The sequence below is a fragment of the Typopeltis vanoorti genome, chromosome 4 (assembly GCF_054136105.1).
Source record: "Typopeltis vanoorti isolate ZY-2024b chromosome 4, IOZ_Tvanoo_1.0, whole genome shotgun sequence".
NCBI lineage: Eukaryota > Metazoa > Arthropoda > Arachnida > Uropygi > Thelyphonidae > Typopeltis > Typopeltis vanoorti.
In genome coordinates, this window is record NC_143552.1 from 52,152,903 (window position 1) to 52,170,702 (window position 17,800).

Here is a 17,800-nt window from a genome sequence, read left to right on the forward strand (position 1 = left end):
GAGAGGTGACAGACATGATGAGGAAGAGGAAGTTGGGCATTTTATGTGTGCAGGAGACAAGGTGGAAGGGGGGAAAGGCAAAGGAACTGGGAGATAGATATAAATTGTTCTACTCTAGAGTGAATAATGAAGGAAGAAATGGTGTAGGAATTGTGGTGTGTGGCTGAAGGGTGAAGTACTGGAAGTCGGTAGAAGGAACGACAGGATCATGCGAATTAAATTGGGTCTTGGAGAAGAGCTAGTGGTCGTATTAGGTGTATGTGCCCCGCAAGTTGGTTGTACAGCAGAGGAGAAAGATGAGTTCTGGAACATGTTAGATGAAGAAATGAGGGAATTGGAAGAAAATGAGATGGTGATTGTCAGAGGAGACTTGAACAGACACATAGGAAGACAGAACAGAGACTTTGAAAGGGTGCATGGTGGCCACGGAGTGGGAATGATGAACCAGGAAGGAGAGAGGATTGTGGACTTTGCAGTAGCGTTTGATCTGGCAATTGTGAACTCGTTTTTCTACAAGAGGGAAGAACATTTGATAACATTTAGGGGTGGTAACAACAGTTTACAAATTGACTACATTTTGACTAGAAGAAAGCATCTTAAGGTTGTGACAAATTGTAAAGTAATTCCAACAGATCAAGTAGCACAGCAACACTGACTGCTGTGTGCAGACTTTAAAATAAGATTGAAGATAAGAACCTCTGGATGCCATGGGATGAAGACAATTAAATGGTTTTGCTTAAAAGAGGAGAGTGTGAGGAATTGTTTTAGGAAGAGGGTGTTAGAGAGGATTTTGGATGGACTGGAAAGTGTACAAGATTGGTGGAAACATAATTCAAAAGTAATCCTGAGATGTGCAATCAAGGTGCTTGGTGAGACATCTGGAAAGATTAGAGAGCAGAAGGAGGGTTGGTGGTGGAATAATAATGTACAAGTGGCAGTGACAGCTAAGAGGAAGGCAAAGCAGAAGTGGGATGAGTCAAGAGTGGAAGAGGACAGAGAGAGAAATCAAGAAGCCAAGAGTTGATGTCCCACACAATGAAAATCCTAGAAAGGGTTCTTGATGGTAGATTGAGGACGCAGGTGGAGATTGCAAAGGAACAATTTGGCTCCATGCCTGGTAGATCAACAACAGATGCTATCTTTGGGTTATGGCAGATGATGGAAAGGTATCGAGAGAAACAAAGGGAGCTACATCTGGCATTTATCGATCTGCAGAAAGCATATGATACAGTGCCAAGGCAAGAAGTCTGGAGGTGTCTGAGGGAGAAGAAGGTGCCGGAGAAATATGTCAGGTTGTTGCAGGAAATGTACAGAAATGTGAAGACAAGTGTGCGGACCTGTCTGGGACAGACAGAAAGTTTTCAAGTAACAGTTGGCTTGCACCAAGGGTCAGTATTAAGTCTGTTTCTGTTTAATATTGTGATGGAGGTGGTAACAGAGGAGGTGAGAGAAGATGCACCTTGGACAATGTTGTATGCAGATGACATCTTGCTGCGTGCAGATTCAAGAGAAGATGCAGGAACTAAACTGGAAAGATGGAGAAAAGTACTGGAACGAGAGGTATGAGACTGAGCAGAAGTAAGACAGAGTATATGTTGCACAGAGGGCGGTAGCAGCCAGGAGACAGATCTGGAGCTAGAAGGAAATGTCATCAGGAAGGTGAGGGACTTTAGATACTTAGGTTCAACAGTGGAAGAAGATGGAGGAGGTGAGAAGGAAGTGGGATGCATGATACAGGCGGGTTGGAGGAATTGGAGGGAGATGGCTGGAGTGTTATGCGATAAAAGGGTGCTGATCAATCTGAAAGGCAAAATCTATAGGACAGTAGTGAGGCCAGCTATGACATATGCTATAGAAACTGTGGCCCTGAGGACAAATAACATCAGCAGGATGGAAGTAGCAGAGATGAGAATGCTTAGGTGGATGTGCAGTGTGACCAGAAAGGATCGTCTGAGAAATGTGATGAGGAGGGAGGACAAATATATGGGAAGAAGGGTCATGCAGATGGATGTGCAAGAAAGGCAGAGGTGTGAGTGGCCAAAGAAGAGATGGAGGGTGCTGGTAGAGGAGGACTTGAGGATGAAGAACTTGAATGTGGTGACAGCCGAAGACAAGAAGGTGTGGAGGAGACTCATTATCAACAGTGACCCCACTTAAGTGGGAGAAGCTGCAGAAAAAGAAAGAAGAAGAAAGACATTACAGTACAATAGCTTTTTTTCCTATCAGTTACTTCATTTATTTACAGAATTAAATTGATGTTAGAATCTGATGATTTTGGTCTTAAACACTAGTTGTTATTGTATCTAGGGGGGAATTTCGCTAATCCGAATGAGCACGGTTTTTATTAGTTCGGATTAGTGAGGTACCACTGTAATTTGTTCCTCAGGTGTCTTTTTTTTTACTCTTAATTTTTTTTTTTTTTTTTATATAAAAGAATTAGGGTATGTCTCAGGGCCTAGTTAAAGGAAAACCATGAAGCTGAAAGACAATAAAACATATTCGAATATAAATTTATTATTCTGCTTCTTAACAAAGAATTGAGCTAACATAGTTTGGTGGGCATTCTGTTTCTTTTTTTCATACAACTGACAGTATGGCCCTATTGCCTCTTCTGCAAATTTTACTGCTTCTCTCTTCACCAGGGTCAGTTTCTAAGCATTGGTGCTTAAAAACTTCAATTGTATGAAAACTATTTTCAGTTTTGAGATTTAATTAACTTAGATTCATTTGAAAAGCCTGTAAAATCATTTGCACAATGTGGAAGAATGTGCTTCCAAACGGCTTGCATATTCCTAGCAGTAATTTCATTCACCTTTGTGACTTTATAACCATGCTGAGATTTCTCTGATTTGGCTAGAAGTCTTGGAAGGCATTTGCTTCCAAAAAAAAGGCCTGTTTCATCGACATTAAATATTTGTTGATCACAATAGTCTCCTTCTTACACAATTTTCTTCAAAATCTCTGGATATCTCCTTATCTGCATTGTAGCTTCTCCTGTGATTAGAACATTATGTAGGCTATTTCTCTTTTTGAAACACTCAAATCACCCAGCACTAACGTGGAATTCTTCTTTTCCATCATTGATAGCCCTTTCTTTCCAGATTACAAAGAGACAATGCTGTTTTAATAAGAGAGAGACAAATACAAAAGACAAAGTTGATTTAATAAGGCCAGTGTTTAGCGGGATCATTTTTGGTTAAATCTTCGATCCATGTAAAAAGAAGTCTCTCTAATTCAGTCATTATAATATTTTGATTTTGAGTGCATGCATGCATGATGAACTTAAAACAGCCTTACCTTTCTTTTTGTATTCAGCAGTTGATTCGCCCATTTTTGTGTTCTCTCTCTGCTCTGGACTCGCATTGTTCATTTTTCTTTATTATTTCAAGTTTTCTTCCAATGAGATTACTTTTCGAATCATTTTCACACTTCTATTTTTCGCTCACTAATTCTTTTATTCATGATTAAAGGTTAGGAAAATAATTCAAAATAAAGTAAGGAAAACAATTGGACGTGATATGATCAGCAAAATGCTATGTAAAGCAGATGACATAAATTTTGGCGATAAATTTGGAACATAGCGTACATGGAAATAGTGTAGTATGCCATTAAAAAATACTTTGTAAAATGTTTCAAATCGGTAACTAAATTATTTCATCCTGGTGAGTGATTTTTTAAATAGTTAGCCATAAAAAATGGCTAGATCAAAAATTTTTAAAATCTGTAACCTTTATTTTTAAGATGTATATAGGCGCACTAATTGAATTTGGGTATCGAAAAAAAATGATGCACTAATCGAAAAGGCATTAATCGAGGGACTACTGTATTTTCCAGTTAACAATCCAGTATATTAGTAAAATTTTAGTAAAAGAAAAACTACTCAATCAGTATCATTTTGCTTTCTTATTTTAACTTATATATCAGGGGTATGATGTGAGATAGAGGTGAATAGAATCAAATACTTGGTGGGATGTTGTTATAGACCTGGTAATGTGGATGGTGGTGATAGTGAAATGTATAGTCAAATAAGCCAAGCAAATAAGAAAAGGGTGATCATTATGGGTGATTTTAATTATGGCAATATAGACTGGAATGAAGAGATAGCAACTGGAAGTAAAGAAAATGAGTTTCTTGAGTTTTTGAGGGATAACTACCTCAGACAGTATGTAACAGAGGGCACAAGAGGATTAAGGATCTTGGATTTGGTCATCTCATCGGAGGATGTAATTATCAATGAGGTATCAAATCATCCACCAAATGGTGAAAGTGACCATGAGGTGATTACTTGGGTGGTTGCCAGCAGTGCAAGGACCCCTGTGAAAAAAGGGTATATGTGGAACTACAAGGGGGGGGGGGTGATTATGAAGAGCTCAGGAGACAGCTTGCAAGGGTAGCATGGAATGAGGAGTTAGCTGGAAAAGAGATCAATGCAGCTTGGGGGATTTTCAAAAAATATTTAGTAGATGCAATGTCTAAATGTATAGCATGGGTGAGAAGATTAAATAAGGTAGGTGTGAGATGGATGAATAAAGAGATTAAGCATGCAATACAGAGAAAAAGGGCATTGTGGAGGCAGCATAAGAGAAGTGGAAGTAACCAATTTCATGAGGTCTACAAAGACCAGGCAAGGAGGGTGATTTGGTTGGTGAGAGTAGCTAAAGAGAGGTATGAATAGCAGTTAGCTAATGAAGCTAAAGAGAATCCTAGGGAGTTCTTTCGATATGTAGCCAGCAAAAGAAAGAATGATTATGGAAGGATGACACTGATTGGAGGAAATGGTATAAAGACAGCTGTTGCAGAATGTGTGGTGGAGATACTTAATGAGCAGTTCATAAAGATCTTTCAATCTTGTGAATGTGACTTCATGGAGAGATTAAGAGCAGTTGCTGATAGGGAGGAGAGACTGACTGTAAGTGAGCAAGAGGTGTTTGGGGAGTTGAGTAAACTAGATGTAAATAAGGCTGTGGGACTTGATAATATATCACCGCATATTCTGAAGGAATGTGCCAGAGAGTTGACACCTGCTTTGACATATTTTTTTAATACGAGTCTTGCACTCAGTCAAGTCCCTAAAGAGTGGAAGGAGGGCAAGATTGTGCCACTTCATAAAGGAGGTGATCGAACTCAAGCATCAAACTATAGGCCTATCTGTGTGTCAGGTGTTGTGGTTAAGTTGTTGAAGAAGCTTGTGAGAACTAGGATCCAGAGTTGGGTTGACAACAATGGTATAATCTTTGATGGACAGCATGGATTTGCTAAAGGGAGGTCGTGTTTTAGTAATCTACTTACTTATTACAATAAGGTGACTGCTTCCTTGGACAGAGAAGAAGGATACACAGTAATATACTTGGATTTTGCAAAAGCTTTTGATAGAGTACCTCATGATAAGTTGACAGTCAAACTAGAGCAGATGGGGTTGGATATTAGATTAGTGCATTGGATTGGAGACTGGCTATCTGATAGGTATCAACAAGTTGTGTATGGGGGTGCAATATCCAGGAAAAGGAAAGTCACTAGTGGAGTGCCTCAGAGATCTGTTTTAGGGCCATTACTATTTAACTTGTATATTAATGATATTGGTGAAGATTTGGATGGAGATATTCAGTTGTTTGCAGATGATGCAAAGTTGGGACGAACCATAAAGAGTAGTGAAGATGTTGTGGCCTTGCAAGAAGACTTGAATAAATTGAGTGATTGGGCAAGCAAATGGGGATGTGAGTTCAATGTTGCAAAATGTAAGGTTTTAAAATTTGGAAAACAAAGATGGGATGCAGAATTTATGCTTGGTGAGAATATATTGTTGGAAGTCGAGGAAATAAGAGATCTGGGGGTGATAGTGGATAAGGATCTAAAATTTAGGGGACACATCGCCAAAATTGTGAAGACAACACAAAGACTTCTGGGAATGATGCGGAGGACACTGACGTGTAGAAGTAGGGAGATTCTTGTTCCATTGTATAAGGCTTTGATTAGGTCACACATAGACTATTGTGCCCAGATTTAGTCACCTGGTTTTCAGAAGGATGAAGAAATGTTGGAAAGGGTCCAAAGGCGACTGACTAAGGTAGTTTCTGACCTCTGGAATGTCGAGTATGAGGAAAGATTGATAAGATGTAATTTGCAGAGTCTAGTGGAGAGAAGGAAGAGGGGAGATATGATAGAGACCTACAAGTTGGTAAGGGGTTGTTATAGGATCAATGGTGGAGAAGTTCTACAGAGAATAGTGGGAGATCAGGGGAGAACCAGAGGTCATCCCCGGAAACCGTATAAAGAGGGTGTGAGTAGGGGAGTGAGAGGCAGGTTTTTTTCGTGCAGAGTTGTGAGTGATTGGAATGCCTTGCCTGAGAGTGTGGTGTCTGCAAGGAGTTTGAATGTGTTTAAGACGCGGTATGATGAGATGTGTGTGAGATAAAAGGATCTCCTAGATGAGTCTTTGACTCCATGAGGTCTTGTTTAATAATAATAATTTCTAAACCAGCTCTCAGATCCATTAGTTAAACTTGGTTTGAACACTATTAGATGTAGCTAATTTGGTGTTTTAACTGATTTTACTCTTCTTTCTTTGATACACATGAAAACACAAGGAAATAAGTAAATAATATTTATTTCAAGCACATATTTCAGCCTTAATATTACAGTCCATCATCACTGGCAACATTTGTTAATTACAAGGTAGAACATGAACAATGGATTGATTTGAATCAGTGACAGCCACATGATGCTATACATAAAACAATGCAAAGGTATAACTGAGGAAGCATCATATTATTAGTTATTAACTGTATTAAAAAATAACAAATAAAATAAAATAAAAAATTAATGATGCATGATTAGAATAAGACTCTCCCATATCTTAGATAGTGAGAGGCAATCATTCTCATTTAAGTTCAGATGATGAAATAAGGCTTCAGCATTTTCCTTTAAATAAACATTCAAATAAATAGTGACAAATGAAATAAGCATGTTTCAGATCATAAGATATAGTAGTCCATATCTATTCTGTCCTGATGTAAGATTGGTGTTAATTGTATTTTGCTTTTCACTCAGCATCCATTTTGTCCAAAATAAGAGTATAACAAGGAACTTAGTAGATACTAGGAAGAGCCAGAAGGGAGCATTTATCTTTGGATGATGGAAACCATGATGATAATTAAAAAGTAGTCACTAAATTGTATTTCTTAAGAATTCTGGAAATTGGTTCTGAGATGCCAGAAATGTATGGGACAAGGACTCTATGTATTGTTATTTGAACTAAGATTATAGGAATCAAAAAGACATTGTGTGATCCTTTTGGAGAAGCCACTGAGTTTCATATATCGTTTGATGTTTAAGAGTTCTTGCTGTAACTATTGGGGTATAGAACATATAGTGTTAGCACATTGTATTAACGTTTTGATAATTCCAGTCTTCTGTGAGAGATGTGAGCAGATTGTTGTTGAATGTAGCATCCAGTGAAAGAAGCCTTTCAATAAACAGAAGTAATTAGTTCACCTGATATGAGCAGAAGAGTAAAATATCTAAGAAAGATAATTTGTTGGCTTTTTCTATTTCTATAGCAAATTTATTTCGGGGATGTAGATTGTTTATATTGGATGAAAAATCAGGTAATGTTTCTTCATTATGGGACCAGATTGCAAAAACATCTATATAACAAACATAGAATGAAGGATACAGGTGTAGTGATGAGAACAGGATGCCTTCTAATTGTTCTACATAGAAGTTTGCAATAGTGGAAGAGAGTGGACTTCCTAGCAGTTCTATTTCTCTTTCCACATATCCTGCTTTCGATTGGCATTCACATGCACAATCATGGCCGTCAGACAAACCATCTCCGTCTGCCACACTGCCAAGATTAAATCCATATGTATCAGTACATCTTTCACATTCTCTCCATCCTCCACTAGATAGCCTTCAATGCACTGTCCTCTGCATCCCTGCCCTTCTGATGTACTTATGCTCTTTTTTGACTTCAATTATTTTGCTAGCAAAACCCATCTCCCTATCCTGTTCCCTCTGACCTCTCTGAAAATATTATAACCCTTATATTCTATTCCTATTATTTATTACTACTATTGGTATTATTATACTATTAGTTAGACATTAGTCTAACTAATGTCTATAAATTTTGGCCAAGTTGAACTACCCAAACCAAAAACTGCTTTTTACTACAAATGCTTCTGGCATTATTAGTGCTCATTAGTTTCACAACCTCCTTCACACCTTGTATTGATTGCTCTACTTAATTTCAGAATCTAACATTCAGCATGTAATCAGTTCTCACACTCACCAACCTCTAGGAAGCCAGTATACACCAAAGCATCAGCCTTAAGTCCTTTTGTCCATCAAACTCACTTCACATAGCACACTCTGTTCCCCTGAACCACATATGCATTGACTCACTTGTAATCATGGCCCTTTTTCTCTTTTTGACTCTCTATCATACATTGGTAGCACACTTACAATCTTTACTTTCTCACTTTTCTTATTCACTTATTATTATTCAGGCCTCCATGGAGTCAAGAGACTCATTGTGGGAGATCCTTCTTAGGAAACAAAGTCTATCATACCACTTCTTGAACTCATTCACCATTCTTGCTCACTCACCCTCTTGCTCACAGCTTCCTTTCGTAATTCCAGGGATGGCCTCATGTGATCGCTCCTTCTTGCTGTTCTGCCAAGCGAAAGAACTCCCCCAGTGTCCACCCTGTAACTGCTTCTCAACAGTTTAAAAGTCTCGATCATGTTAACTCTTCTTCTTCTATCTACCAAACTCTGCAGTCCACATTCCCTCAGCCGATCCTCATAACTAACATTTTACAGTCCTGAAACCATCTTTGTTATCTGCCTCTGTACGCTTTCCACACTTAATTTATTCTCTTCAAATCCTGGGTACCAAATTTGAGAACATAGTCCAAGTGTGGTCTGATCAGAGTCTTATACAACGGAATGATAACTCTTATCTCTGCAGGTCAGCATCCTTCTCGGTATTACAGCAATTCTCTGGGTTACCTTCACCACCTTTGCAATATGCTCCCTGAATTTCAGTTTTCTATCAATCATCACCCCCCCCCCAGATCTTGTCTCCCCTACTTCCTCCAGTACAGCTCCTCCAATATGCAGCTTCCCATCGATGGATACCAAACTTCAAGACTTTACATTTTGCTGCATTAAACTGATACCCCCATTCATTTTCCCATCTGTCTAGTTTACTCAAATCCTCTTGCAGGGCTAACACATATGCACTATTACTGATAACCCTTCCCAGCTTCACATCATTCACAAAAAAATGAATATCCCCTTGCAATCCATTGACAATATCATTAATATAAAGGTTGAACAATACCAGTCCCAGTATTGAGCCCTGTGGAACCCCACTTGTAACCTTTTACTTCCTTGATATTGCCCCACCATACACAACTCTCTGATATCTATCAGTCAGTCAATCCTGAATCCAGCTGACTAACTCGACCTTTAAACCCATTTGCTGCAACTTAAATATCAGCTTACCATGTGGCACCTTGTCAAATGCCTTTGCAAAATCCAAAAAAATGGCAGTATATGCTTTTCTCTCATCAACTGCTCTTGTCACTTTATTATAAAAGACAATCATATTAAAGCAAGAGTGCCCCTTAACAAATCCATGTCGATTCTCACAGAACAATACCCTCATCTGCTCAACACTGTATATAGTCCCTCACTACTTTTTCCAAGACCTTAACAACTACTGATAACACACAAACTGGTCTACAAGTTGACACTTCCAGTCTGGTACCACCCTTATGCAACGGCACTATCTTACCTTCCTTCCATTTCTTGGATACCTTTCCTGCAGCCAGACTTTTATTGAAGAGCCAGGTCAACAGAGCTGTCAGTTCTTTAGCACATTCTCTCAAAACCCATGATGAAATACCATCCAGTCCCGCAGCTTTACTGACATCTAGAGTACTCAGTATTTGGAACATACTCACCTCTAAACCCTATCCGTCTAGTATTAAAACCTTCTTCTCTAGGATGAAATACTCCAATAAAGTGCTCATCGAACAACTCCACTATGTCCTCTGCATCAGTCACTCTATTCCCATTTTTATCCTGAAATGTCATTCTTCCACAATCATTTCTCCTCCTACTGTCTGCATAGCCAAAAAATTCCCTAGGATTTTCTTTGAATCTTAGTGCCAATCTCTTCTCATATTCCAGTTTTGCCTTCTTCACTATACTAGTCACTCTCCTGGCCTGTGTCTTATATTCTTCATGCATCTGCTCTCCATCCCTCCCCTCATATTTCTTCCATAATCTCTTTTTCAACTGCAATTCCTGTTTGATATTGTTTGCCATACACTTTACACCAAATTGTGTCTGTTTCTTCACTCGTGGAATACAGCTTACTATTGCTGCTAACAAATATTCCTTCACAATTTCCCAAGCACTAATGATATCCTGGCCTTCCAATTCCATCCTCCATGAAACTGCTCCAAGTTGATATCCAAGATTATTATAATCACCTGCCTTATAATTCCACATCGTCCAAGTCAAAAACACATGGTCACTCTCTCCAGAGATCTCTCAGATCTGGAGATATCTGACATCCCAGTTATTATCAGCTCTTCTGATGCTATGACCAAATCCAAAACTCTTGAACCTCTTGTTTCCTCTATTACATGTTGCCTAAGGCATTTGTCCTTCAAGAATTCTAGAAATTCCACTCCCTTATTACTACATGCATTTTCCTCTTCCCAGCTTATACTACTGTAGTTAAAATCTCCCATAACAATCATTCTTCTTGCACTTGCCAAGCTCAACCTCCTGCATCCCATCCTCTGTGCTCTTTGGTTTGTAGCAACACTCTACTAAATATCCTGTCTTGGCCACTTCTACTTCACACCATATTTTCAAAATCATTAGTGTCACTGCCTTCCAAAGCCTCCACTCTTAGAGGACATAAGTCATCACTTATCATAAATAGTACTCCACTACCAAGTTTTCCTTTCCTATCCTGCCGAAAAATGCTGTACCCTGCTACTTCAATTCCTGTTGTTATATCATCTTCCATCAACCACTTCTCCAAGAGGAGACGTGGTCGACTTTTAAAAGCAAGTTCTTCATATTTTCTTGCATACTACACTTGGAACCTGCCAGATCATTTGTATCTGCCAAAATAATCATATCTTTCACTTTATATAAATTAAAGATGCCACACTCTTGGTTTCGTCTTTTATCTGAGTGTAAGCAAACAAAGTTTGCACATGAAGTTATTTCATGACCGGAGTACTTGTATATAGAGGCACTGTCTTGTATACTGCTACTTTTATGCTTTGGCTAATTTATCTCTTATTTCATATAAATTTATTCAGCTGACTTCTTACTATACCAGTTTGCTCATTCTGTTGTCTATTTCAAGGTTTAATTTGCCATCTTCACTAAAAACTGTGCTTAAATAGCTGAAATATTTTGCTTGTTCTATAGGTTTTCCACTGAGAATTCAGCTGATGTTCATACCTATTTTCATAGTTTTGGTCCTTATATTGTTCATTTTAATAGAAATTCTTTCATGAACTGATGAATATAATATTAATTTTATGTCTTCTAATATATCCTAAAAGAAAAAGAACAAATTGTTACAAATTTGATGAAACATGGGGGTTAAAGGGTTTTAAGATATGTTCTTTCTTGTGGTTTTATTAGTTGCTTTAATATAATTTTTTGTTCTAGGTGTTTATCAGAACTTTTCAGTCCCCCCCCCCCTTGTATGCCATCTTTCTGTGACACAGCTTTCTGGATATTAATGATATTTTCACAGTCATTAAAGATTATTAAATATATACATTATTTCATTCTCATTTTTTTTGAAAAAGTTAAGTTCATTTGAGAAATCAAATGAAAGACTTTTCATACTGCTACAGAAAGTATTAAGTACTCTGGAAGATAATATACTGTTGATATAAAGTAAAATATTTCAATATTAACTAATAAATACTGTTATCACTATACCTCTACGGTTTCAACATATGGCATTCCAGAGCTATTTATGTATGATCCATTTACTTGATAATGCTTCAACCACTTCATATGTGGCTGTAGATCACTAATAAAACGACACTCAAATTTGGCTTGTTGTCCAATATAAACTGTCTGATTAGCTGGATAGCCATCCCTAATTATGGGTTTGTGAGGTAGCCGTTCTACGAAAAAAAACAGAAAAAAGTTTGGTGGAGAACATTTGTATATGATAAATTAGTTATACATTTAAATTTTACACTATTAACAGCAATAATAAAGACGTATAATTACTGCTATATAGTAACCATCCTATTCCAATTATTCATAGATTATGACTTTTTTCCCCTAAAGATTTAATGAAAAGTCATGAGGACATATTATGAGGTCCAATATGACAACATTAATTTTGACAGAGTTGTTAAGAATTATGCAGCTTCTTGGAATTTCTTTCAAAGTATATAGTGGAAATTAAGAGAACTGTAGAATTTTTCTGCCTGATATGCCTTTTCCCCCCATAACATTATAATATGTTTTTCCTTCTGTACAATATGATTGTACAGAATTGTTAAAAAAAAAAAAAATTATTATTCACTCCTTCCATTCTGTTTATAATTCCTTCCAATTTAATCTGGGAAAATCTTTTCTTGATTAAGTAACTATGAGTTTATATCAGCTATGAATAACTAACCAGTTTGGCTGGTAGACCTTTTATTGATTAAAACATGTAGCTCTGACATGTTTCACTGTCTTTATGGTTGACAGCATCTTCAAGAAGATATTGGACACAAGCAAAAGATCTCAAATGTTCCCAACAGCTGCTATTTTCTATAAATCCAAAATTACTGGATTGCAGTTTTAATCACACTTATCATTAGGCACAACAACATGTGAAAGTCTTACACTGCTGTGCAAACTCTGTATTTGATTACTGGCATAACAGAGGTCTCAAATTCCACATCCCATTAATGACTTCCAGATGCCATGAAGTATAAGCCCTGAGTTTCTATTTAGTGTGAGCTGTGTGAGTGAATAATCTCCATGAATGACAGCCTTTGAATAATCTGATAAAGTATTCTCTTCTTTGAGGAAGCATAGAGAAAATGGGTGAACATCCTATGTATGAAGATGAGCCACATACATGTCACTCCTTGATCTTTAAGTTCTGAATATATCTCCTCATCTGGAACACCAAGGATGTCCATTCTAATATCACTTTCTAGAACAGTTCAGTGTTTTATGAGGAGTTATCATTATTAGTACATTATGATTACACCTATTAATGTTACTCTCAGCAGTCTTTCTGAGTGTTGCTAACATGATGTTTCATACTTCTAATTTTTTTTTAGGAAATGACAACATAAACTAATTATTAATTATAAAAAAAACCTATAAACCTATTATCCCTTACCCTGAAGCAATCAGCATACTTGTGCATGGCCACAACTTCACTATAGCACCTAAAAAACATACAGATAGAATGAGATAACCACTGCCTTCCCAACCATATTGCCAACAATATCAGACTGGATGTAGCCAGTGTTCTTACTCAAGCCAAACCACCAATAAGCAACCTATCAGAAGAAGAATTCAAAGTCCTGCAGGAAATGAAAAGCAACAGTAATATAGTAATTACTAAACAGATAAGGGAAATGCCACTGTGGTTCTAAACCAATCAGATTACATGGGCAAGCTTGCCTGTGTAATCTAACTGAGATCATCAGGCCTAATGGCCAAGACAACAAAATTTAGCCAGCTAGGGGCCATCTTTTAGGGCTCTAGGATCGACTCCAGTTGCCTTTCTTCAGCCTCATTTGCTTTACTTCATTAGTTTACGTTGTCATTTCCTAAAAAATTAGAAATGTCTAACCAACATATAAGCTTATCTACAAGAGTGATGTTTCAATATCACCAGAGCATTGTTTCTTAACTGTTTTGGAAAATCCTGCCTGTCCTTCTAAACCCTTTTGAATAAAGAATAGTGACATTTTCTCTATTGGCTTTTCACCTGATGCATTTTGTTTCTTATTTTCAATAGTGGTCATTGCTTGAAACTGTATAAGGAGGGTGTGAGCAGAGGAGTGAGGAGTAGTTCTTGTAGATAAACATTAAAAACTCAGCCCACTTTAAAGCCAGTATAGAGAACCTCTCAACTCCAACACACTGACATAATGGTCAGTTTTGATGTCTCCTCTTTATTCACAAATGTTTCACTCAAAGTTACCTTAGACCTCATCCAAGCCAAATTTCTTCCCAATATCTCAGCCCTATTTCAGTTCTCTCAGGCTATTTCGTTTGGCAGGGAGGGAAAATTCTACAAACTGATAGAGGATACAGCCATGGGTTTTCCACTCTCTTCCCCACTAGCAAATTTCTTTATGGAGACTTTTTGAAGAATAAGCCTTAAACTCAGCCCCACAAAAACCCACTATTTGGCAATCAACACCCCCAGAATCCAGTTCACCTTGGAAAAAGAAAACAACAACAGTCTCCTTTTCTAGACACTCTGATTACACACCAACCTGATGGATCCCTGGCTTTCTCTGCTTACAGAAAACCGACCCATACAGGTACATTCACCAACAACCACCCCCCCTCAACAATATGGAATTACAAAAACCCTATATAACAGGACTAAATTAATCTGTTCAGACAACAATGCCCTAACTACTGAACTTAACCATATTCTTAACACCTTCTTAGCCAATGACTACAACCACCCAAAAAATCCAGAAAATATTAAAACCAAGTAACCTGCCTCCCCTTCTTAACATGGATTACACTAAATCTATCACCATTCCATATATCTGGGGCATATCTGAAAAGCTCACAAAAATCCTAAAAAAATATGACCTGACTACCTGTTACAAACCACATAAGAAATTGGCAGCCCTTATCTGCTCCACCAAAGACCAGCCACTTCCCCTAAGTCTACCTGGAGTATACCAGGCCCCTTGCAGCTGTAAGCTATCCTACTACGGTCAACAGGTAAGACAGCTAATATCAGAATTTCTGAACACAAGGACTACATCCTGTTTCACCAATACAGCCACTCAGGACTTGCAGACCATGCACTAGATACCCTCCACAGAATACGCTGGAAGAAAGCCAATTTACTACACCATAGCAAAGATAAATATGAAAGATAATTCTTGGAATCAGCTCTAAAAAAACTTCCCAAATCTCAACAAATTTGGGTGCATGAGACTGTCCCAAATTTGGGAAGCATGCATCCTTAGAACATCAGCCAAGACAACCCAATTCAGCCCGCTAAGGGGCACCTTTAGGATTCTAGGACCAACGGCAGTTATCTTCTTCTTCAGCCTCATTTGCTTATTGTTAGTGCCTGTGTGCACATATCATAGTTTTATGTTCCCAGAAGATGGCAATGTAACATTGCTGAAATATAGGAAGACAGTGATTAAAGATTTTTTAATTAATATTTTATTATACGTTGTCATTTGCTGAAAAATTTAAAGTCGAGTGATGAGTAGGTTCTTTGCATATAGAGTGGTTGGTGAGTGGAATGCATTGCCTGAGTATGTTGTGGGTGTAGACACACTGAATCAGTTTAAAGCATAGTTGGATGAGCATTTTGTGCAATAGTGTGTACCTCCCATGATGAGTCTCTGACTCCATGGAGGTCAGATAATAATAATAATAAATGACATATCTATGGTATCTATACTTAGTTGGGACCTTGTGAGGGCTCCTGATTTTTTTTAGTGCCAGAGCTTCCCACCATGGAGCCATACATAGAAGCCCACAATCTAGCAAGCAGAAATGTACTTGAAAGTGGAATGCCAGGGTTATCATGGATGCTATACCAGCACTACAGCAAGCCTTGGACCTCATCCAAGGGGATAGGAGACTTACTGCAACACCACCGACTCTTGCAGGCAAGCCCACGAACTGATTATTCTTGGCCCCACCATCTAGGACCATCTGTCTTTCCAAAGTAGTGAAAGTCTACCAGAATCCCCTCCCCCATCTGGATGTCCACAGTTCACACTGTTTAGCAAGCAGTAGCAGAGCACTGGATCCCACTGATGGTGGTCTCAAAGACATGGTAGTGAAAAAAGATTCAGAAGTAGAGAAAAAGAGAAGGAATGAAAAGGGTCCTCCATGATGAACATGGTGCCTTATGTGGAGAGGTCTCCACAAGATCTCCCAAGATTACTTAAAAAAAAAAAAAAACCATACCATCACAAGTAAACAATGTCCAGATATTGCCTTACATCTCAATGAAAACCATCATTATCAAATTTCTGATATGCACTATCCTTGGGAATGGGGAGGGTATCGAATATTACAATAGTACTACAGAAAAGGCTTAGGTGTCGATTATTCATAATAGCACTTCATGGTATAAACAACACCAACTGAGCAAAAAATACAATTCAAACTTACTGATATTTTGCTGGTTTGTTTTCTAACCAGCATCTTCAGAGTACAATTATAACTGTGACAAGCACAGCACTTTACTCAATTGTGGGGAAAAAAAGTCAAATTGTCAATTACTAAAGCCTAATCACCACTGATGATTTGTTGTATTTGCAACTGTTTTCTGAATAACCTCACAGTTGTACTTTATGACCTTTGTAGTACACTTCCATACAGTCTTGCAAAATTCAGCATACTCTACTGCTGATGATAAATTTTTCCTTGCAAAGTTTCTTATTTTTTGTTTCTTCATGAGCCCTTTGGTTTTTTTCCAAAATCTTTTTTCCCACAGGTTTTTGTGGCCACTTCCATCAATGGATAACAGGACAGTGTTTAATTGTCCTGTTAAATTGCTGTTATTCCAATTTCTTCTTCTTCCACTAAGATTTTGTTAGTGGTGAAATGGTTTGTTACATTGATTTTCCTCAATTTCATTATCAATTTCTTTCTGATTGTGTGTTCAGGAATGTTTTACACCTCATCATTCAATTATCACTGCCTGTGCTGAATTTATTAAGAAGAGTAAAGTGTTTTTAATGATATATTTTTGTTAGTTAAGGTGCAATCTATTTTGCTTGCCTCTCCATTGAGTTATGCCCACTTTCTGTTTTTTTTTTTTTTTTCCTCCTTAAAAAAGTTCATAATGAAGAGTAGTTTATCTGATTCTGAAAATATTTCAAGAAGGTTTCCAAATTCATTTCTTTCACCACTGTCAAATTTACCAACTGATGTTTCATTTTGTTGTTGTTGTTAGTCAATCATTATAGTGAAGTCTCCTACAACAATTTTCAGCTGTTTTTTTTTTTTTTTTTTGTTACTCAGTGTATGATTTCTTCTTAAAATATTTCAACTTCATCACCTTCATAATTCATGGTGGATGAGTAGGTGGATTGATATCTCCTAAATATCTGGATCATTAGTTTCGCCACTATCTGAGGAGTTTTCAATCTCTACAATATCGTTCTTCAATTTCTTATTAATAAAATGATGAAATACAAAAGAGAAGCAGTGATCATTTTGCCTCTACTGACTAAATCATCAGAAGACAAGTATCCTAAAATCACCAGCTACACCTAACCCTTATTTACATGGTACTCAAAATTGCACAATTTTGGTTTTGCATGGTCGAAAAATATGCTTTACCACATAAAATTTTCATTTTACGTGGTAAGCAGAAATAAAGAGGTACTGGTTCCATTGTATATGGTCTTGATTTTGGTTTAACATGGTTTAAGAATAACAAAATGTGTATTGTATTAAAAAGCTATGCAATACAATACACATTTTGTATTGTATTAAAAAGCTATGCAGGTGCCTTATACCCACTGTTATGGATTTTGTACACATTGATAGCATACAGCTG

General features: G+C 37.5%; 1 protein-coding gene across 3 annotated transcripts in view; it reads right to left on the reverse strand.

Moving 5' to 3' along the window:
• LOC150107299 (fibroblast growth factor receptor 1-like) overlaps positions 1 to 17,800 on the reverse strand; it is a 334,528-nt gene that overhangs the window by 112,876 nt on the left and 203,852 nt on the right. For all 3 annotated transcript variants that reach the window (XM_090391806.1, XM_090391807.1, XM_090391804.1), the window contains one exon: positions 11,989 to 12,179. In XM_090391806.1, coding sequence (XP_090247932.1) covers positions 11,989 to 12,179 — 191 coding nt within the window. The remainder of the gene's footprint in view (positions 1 to 11,988; positions 12,180 to 17,800) is intronic.